The sequence below is a fragment of the Trachemys scripta genome, chromosome 9, assembly GCF_013100865.1.
Source record: "Trachemys scripta elegans isolate TJP31775 chromosome 9, CAS_Tse_1.0, whole genome shotgun sequence".
Lineage (NCBI taxonomy): Eukaryota > Metazoa > Chordata > Testudines > Emydidae > Trachemys > Trachemys scripta.
Genome location: NC_048306.1, coordinates 14,661,298 through 14,668,603, shown reverse-complemented (window position 1 = coordinate 14,668,603; position 7,306 = coordinate 14,661,298). Strand labels below are relative to the sequence as shown.

At 36.5% G+C, this 7,306-nt stretch overlaps 1 protein-coding gene across 3 annotated transcripts in view; it reads right to left on the bottom strand.

Annotated features, from left to right (window-relative positions):
* Positions 1–1,194: 1,194 nt before the first annotated feature.
* Positions 1,195–7,306, bottom strand: part of XIAP (X-linked inhibitor of apoptosis) — a 46,680-nt gene continuing 40,568 nt past the window's right edge. For all 3 annotated transcript variants that reach the window (XM_034781679.1, XM_034781680.1, XM_034781681.1), the window contains exons 5-7: positions 6,932–6,965; positions 5,238–5,441; positions 1,195–2,623 (exon numbers count right to left, since the gene is read on the bottom strand). In XM_034781679.1, the coding sequence (XP_034637570.1) occupies positions 2,430–2,623; positions 5,238–5,441; positions 6,932–6,965 (432 nt within the window). In that variant the 3' untranslated portion in view covers positions 1,195–2,429. The remainder of the gene's footprint in view (positions 2,624–5,237; positions 5,442–6,931; positions 6,966–7,306) is intronic.

The window sequence follows — 7,306 nt, the reverse complement described above, 5'->3', positions numbered from 1 at the left end:
AAGAATACATTTTGAAATAATTATTAAAATATATTTGACTTTGAAAGCAGAGAGACAACAGATCATCTGATTACATCCTGGGAAATACATCAAATCTTGAGTATGTACAAATGGGATGATAAAAATAGGTTTGGAAATGAATGTTTTGATTATCTAGGAATTCCAAACAATGTCATACCTGAACTATAATTCTCTAACCAGAGTTTGTTAGCCACAGGATCCTAAAACAAGCCAAATTCTCATCAAAGTACAACAGAAATGAACAAATTTTAAGTACAAATGGCTTTAATGTCCTGAGGCACCTAGGGCCAGCAGGTTTCATTCTCCAGCTATCTGATCAGTTCTCCTACTGTTGGCAGTTCATCCAAAACTCTCCTGACTTGGGGAAAAACTCCAGATTAAATACAATAGTTTTTCAAACAAATGATTTTGTAAAACCCTGAAAAGCAAATTTATCTAGTAACTCCAATCAGGAAGAAAAGGAGTAATACTTTGAACATCTCTCTCCCTCCAAAAACACCTATGCAAAGGTTCTTCAGACTAGAAGCAGACGCTGAATCCTTATCTTCCAACACTTAAGTGGTAGCATACTACATTAGAGCATTTTAAATTACCATCCACAGTGGAGTGGGGAAGTCCTGCATAAGATAGTGTGTTCTCTTAGGAGATCTGTTAAGAGCATTAATTGTAATTGCTCTTTATTTTTCACATTTGTAATTGCAATAAATCCCTCCCCAAAATGTGATCATGCAAGATGCTGAGAATCCTCAATTTATTCTGATAATAAATGTGAGTTATTTGATCTTGTAAGGTGCTGAGAGTTCTCATCGGACTCTGTGGCCAGGTCTATCTATAGTTCTGCTGGAAAACCTGGTAGAGAGAGAGCTCAAACAATGCCAAGAGAGTTATTACAGTATAACAGGTCATCACAATACTGCTTTAGACCATGTCATTTGATACTATGTATAAGCAATGTTATTTAAAATCTTTCTTATATGCAAGTTGACTATGATTCTTCAAAGGGCAATGTAAATGGTTTAGAGTTTATATTCATTTTCAAGGAATTTCCTATGCGTCAATCTAGCAAAAAAGTTCTGGACAACAGTGCTTTCTTGCTATGCAGTGTTTATATTTATTTTGGCTTTTTGAAACAGGACCAAGCTTATCCCTGTTTGGGGGCGGGGGGGGGGGGGGGGGTTAAGAAAGGACAGGTTACAACTGTGAGCCTGCAAGACGGGGTGGGATGGGGGACACTTTTGTGATAATTTAAGGATCCTTTTAGTTTTTGGGCTAGAAAAGATCAGCTTTAAGGAAGTCAGAGATGGAGAAATAAATGGACTTAGTGTAACAAACATTGCTGCTGGAATGTAACTCTATGATATGTAAATGACAAGAATATAATTAGTTGAAATGAAAGGTGGAAGTGAAATTAGTCAATTTTTAAAATACATACTGTACTGGACTAGGGAAGCCTAATGTATGCTTGGAAGGGGAAACTTGTTTGAAAGAAGAGAAACATATGGATGATGTTTTTGTAATTTTTCTGTCGTGAATAATTTTTAAATAATTTGTACATTTTAGTGGTTTAGAAAAGGTCAGGAGATTTTAAAAGATGCCATTTTCCCTATAAGAAAAGTAATTTGTATAACTAATGTTTTACTGAGTTAGAAAGGGGCTTAACCCATTTAAGAGATTAGATGGGCACTAAAATAGTCAACATAAAAAACAAAACTACATAAACTTTTAGCTATTTATTTCTCTCACTAAAATGTCACCATTCCTGAACCCACAAACATCTGCCTTCTTCATAGATGCTAAACCTTACTATTCTAGTTTTGAATAATATTAATCTTGCTAAAATTTGATTTAACAAAAATATGGCTGGATTTTTTTTGTCACCTCCATTTGATAGTTTATTACCCATACCCTTTCTGAAAACTTGGCAGAGGTAAAGAGTGAGATCAGATGACAAATTCCAATCAACATTGTTATTAGCAGCACAGCTTATAGTCAGTCAGATCATTCAGTTTGCTCATGCTATTGTATACGAGGGAATAATATACTTAATTTATGCACTTTACAACAAATTAGAAAGGTGTGCATACTCAGATATATATAAAATAGACTGTCATAGTGAAGAATTTCTAATCTGTCACTTCAATTAAAGTGAAGGGACAAACTGGAGAGGAATAAAGAGGCTGCAGTTAAATGTGCGAGCTATAAGCACAAGTTTAGCAGCTTCTGACTGTCAGTTCATGAGCTTTTAGGGCACTGACTAAAGCTTTGTTTTTATTATCTCAAAACTTTAGACTCTCAATAAATATATGTGTGTGCTACAGTGCTGAACATCCCAACTGTTTGTTATTGCATTACAGTGATTTTAAACAATGTAACAGCAAACATTTGCACAAACAGCACTGTACATATGACTAATACATAAATATTTTCTGTCTTTTTGTAATAACCATGCAACACACAGGGCATTTATCAACTGCTTCAGCACATTCTTTACAAGCAACCAGATGGCCACAGGGAATAAAAACAACTGAGATGTCTTTATCCATACAGATTTTACACATCTTTTCCTCCTGTAAACGTTTTAACTTCTCTTCAGTACTCAGATCTGAGGAAAAGGGAAACACACGGAACAAGTTAACATACTTAATAAAAGCAGCTAATCTCTCAAACTACCCTCCCCATTCATACCAAGAAAACATAGTTTGTCAGGAATAAATCATCCCCTAAACAAGAAAAACCCGTATTAGAAACCACAAACCCTGCAATCTGGACTTTCCTTCTCATCATTCCACATGGTGGGAGAGAGATTATGCTCCCGACAGTGGAGCAAACTGGGAGTTTAACCCTCTTTGTATACAGATCTAGAACTATCTGCAGAAGCTTTTCAACTGGGCTTCCCATTGGCAGCTGTCCCCAAACACTTGTCAGGGGATGGAAAGAGAAAGACACTCGTTACGTAGAGGGGGCCCATTAACATTGCTGACAGATAAATTGCCATGAACTGTAGGTCATCATATCATAACACAAAAGAGCCAGATTCCTAGCCATATTGTGTCCATTTGATAACCTCTTTGTCGTGGTGAACTGGCACAAACTCAGTGGATCAGAGCAAAGGAGATTCTCTGCATAGGGGGAATTTTCCATGACACAGGACTGGCATTTTGGTTTCTACACCACTCTGCTCCTGGCTGACGATTAGAGTCTATGGTTGTGATGCTGCTATTACCTGACTGATTCCCAGCTTAGGCCCTGGGCACCAGTCCTAAGTCAGAGCAGCCATCAGGCCTCCTTAAAGCCACCGTTGCTCTCCTTACTCCCAGATACGAAGCTAGCCTAAAATGTCCAAGTCTTTAAATGTAGGTGCATATGTGTATGTATTCATGTATCAGACCTTACAATATGTGCCTAGAGTTGTAGAAAATTTATTATATTCTGTTGTGTTATTTGAGAAATATTATGTAAGACTACATTGTAATGCTATGCATAGGGACCAGAATGATGCTTCCAGATGTTGAAGTTACATACACATTACCCAAATCTGAATGCTTAACTTTCATTAACGTTTTTTGTTTGGTTTTTGCATTTAACATGCTTCATAAAGTATGTGTGGGTGCTGGGAATGGAGGGGTGTTGAAGTAGGTGGAGGTGGGAAGGAAATACTATTGAGATGGGGACAGAAAAGGGCAGTACCTAACTTCAGACTGTGGCAGAGAGAGGAAGTCCTGTGTGCCCTACCATTGCTCACACTGGAAGATTCAGCCATGAGATGATAAATTCTGAGCTGTGAACTCCAATTCACAAAAGGAGAGACAATACAGAGTTCTGAATAAAGCTAACAGATCACACTGACATCTCCCCAGACCCCCCCCCCGAAAAGTTAAATAGGAAAAAAGTTATCATGTGTTGTGTAAAATATTTCCTAAGTAGAATTTTTTATTCAACTAAAGATAGGCAGAGAAAATTGTCTATTTGGTTTTGTTATAGGCACCAAAGAGTTAATTAAAAAAGTTGTACTGCCTCAAGGACTGACTATACATGTTATTGTAGTTCTGTATTATAAAATTATGTCCTACTTGAAAAAAATCTGCTTTTGTCTGGAATGCTGTCCCCATGCTCGGGAGAAGCTCCCCATAAATGTCTGCAAAACTAATGCATTATCCTCCTTAAAAAACTCTTTGTAGCCATCACAACAAAAAAGACCTGCCAGCATCTAGGCCACTCATGCACTAATAAAATAGCCTATCATCCTGACCACTATTGTTTCATTGTTTCCTCCGTCTGCCTGAATCCATCTGTCATCTCTTGTCTTATACTCAGATTGTAAGGTCTTTGGAACAGACCATATTTTTGTTCTCTGCGCCAGGTGCTGTACAAACAATGGGGTCTCGGGCCTTGACCAGGGTTCGTAGGCTACAATACTTGTAAAAATATATTAATTAACATTTCAGAATTTTATAACTGAAAGATTAGAGGAAACTAGAGGTTCTCTATTTTTTTGCCATTTATTTATACTGGACATTTGACAGCATTTTGTGTATACAGACGCCCCTGACTTACGCAATCGTTCCGGAAAGCCTTGTGTAACTCAAATTTTGCATAAGTCAGAAATGAATACCCGTAAGTTACGTAAAAATTTCCGCAACTTGAAAATCTTATTTCTGGCTTATGGAACTTTTTCCGTAAGTGCGAATTTGTATAAGTCAGGTCTTGCATAACCTGGGGAGCATCTGTAGTCTATTTCATAGTTTCTCCTGTACAGTTTCCCCATCTACTGTGAGAAATACTCACCCCAGCAGAAGAGGGAGGGGATGAAGACTTGACACATTACCAAAAAAAAAAAGTGGTGATAAAAGCACAAATATCGGCAAAGGAATTTGGGAGTAGGGATGGAATCTGAAACTACTTTTAATACATTTTTTGAAAGTGGTTAGATTTCAGGTAGACAGTGTCTCTAATACTATACATTATTGTAGCATCAGTGGTAGGCTGCTCTTTTCTAACAAAGCAGAATATTCTTAAATGCTGATGGTTAAATAAAATGTACAATTTTTTTTTGTTTGAAGTTGTTGTGTATATGATTACCCTACTGAATTCTCTAAAAATGACACATTACATCTTTGTATTACGCAAAGATGGCAACAGAAATATACCAATAAGATATTTAATACAGTCTGTTATAATCTTTTGCATCTATGGCTTGTAATTATACAAAAATTCACCTTTCGGTAGTGAGCTCTCACTGGATACTTCTTCCTGTACGTTTTCTTTTTGAGCATGTATTATATCTGAAACTAGAACCTCAACAGATGTATAGTTTTCTCCATATGTCTGCAGTTTCTTCTCCATAATGTTCTTAATCTCAGACAAACTGAAACCCATACGGATGGCATCCTGTACCAACTGGTTTTGTAGGAGATCATCATCTTTAACAAACATTGAGGGGGAAAAAATCCGTTTAACCAAGAGCAAATTAGAAATAGTCAACAGTGTTCACTGTAATTTTTTAAAGAACTTTATAACACTTAACCAAAAGTTAAACAATTAAATTTCTCTGACTGATGTTTTATATTTCACAGTGCAAGATCACCAAACAAGTAGGACGCCTCCCAGATTTGCTATATTCCCAACCCTTTCACTGGCCACCCTACTTATATTACAAAGACTCCTAAATTTTATCCATTCAGATCGCTCACGGAAATTTTCACCATAACTTTTTACACAGACTGTTTCCTCACGTAGCAGTAATCAGATCTTACCACACTTGGATCCAAATTATCTTTATAATTTAGCTTAAATCCCTTAGTACAGGTAATGTTTGTTTAATATACTTTCTTTCAATTTATAAAAAATATAACCCACCCATACCCAAGCTATAAGCAACTTGCCAATTTATTAAGGTTACAAAACCAAAATGCAGTACAATCAATAGTACTGTAATGTGTGCCTCCCTGTCTTATCAGATACCCACATAACAGGAAATTATTTTTCTACCATTACGCCTCCCCTTTCCTTGCCAGTGGAATTCTTTGCATAGGTTTATTAGCAAGGCATCTGCTATTTGCACTCATTTTGACTGCATTTAAGGGTTACTCAGTTCTTTTCCTTGGCAAAACTAGAGCTCTCTCTCATGTGAATATACTTACAGACACTTATCCCCCAGAATATTTTATAAATGTAGGTTGTTGTGGAATCACTGCATAGCGATGGTAGATATCTTTTCCTTCCAACTAAATATTTTTAAGTAGCTGTAAAATAATCCTGCTGCTATACTCATCACTATTTTCTCACCTTTTTGTCGTATGTTTATAAGCAAGAGTGCTGGAACCCCTCATACAGATATGAGACACAATTAGGTTCTTATTTAAGTATTTTTGTGACAACATTTTCATTCAAGAAGAGACCCAAACAATTTCAGCATTCCCTGATATTCTTCCTATAGTCTTAACAACTCAGTAATTGTAAAGTGTACTTACTGGCCATAAAGATATAGAGGTGTAACCAGACATTAAAATTTACTTCTACTGTGGTCTACACCCTTTCACACACTCACACCCTGTATTTGGCCACTCGCAAAACACTAGTTTTTTTCCCCCCTAATAAGGTTAGAATTTATTCACTGATTTTTTTTACCTTCAGATTAATGAAGTGATAAATTTACACTCTGGCTCCCAAATTACATTATCTGTTCAGCAGTTCATCCATGTGTTGTGGTTGTTATTTAATTGTTCGGAAGCAAGGTCATAAAAAAAAGACCATAATTTAATGAGTTAGCTTCCTTTTTCTCTATAAAGCATAGCAAGGCCACCTTCAAAATTAGCCATTTCTTTCATTCTCTCCACAAACAAACCACAACAGAAGAACCTGGTGAGGAAGGCACACTAAGAACACATAAATGTAACTGTTTTACTGATACCTATAAGTAGCGATGTCTTCTCAGAAGATTCTATCTAAAACAGAAATATAAACGTAGATTAGGTCCCCTGCAACCAAAGAAAAATGTCTAAACAGTGGTAAGGAAAGGGTAAGAAAAAGGCTGTTGCTATTCATCAAGCTGACTGTGTGACCATGACTCAGATGAGATTCAATAGGAATCTCATCTTTTATTATTCATCTCCTTCAACAGGATTGGACGTACATAAATAAATACCTACTTCTTATACAGCACTTATCAACCAACCTCAGAGCAGTTTATAAAGGAAGTCACTATCATAATCCCCATTTTACACATGAAGAAACTGAGGCACAGAGAGAGAAAGTAATTTGCCTAAGTAGCCAGTGGTGGCAGAAC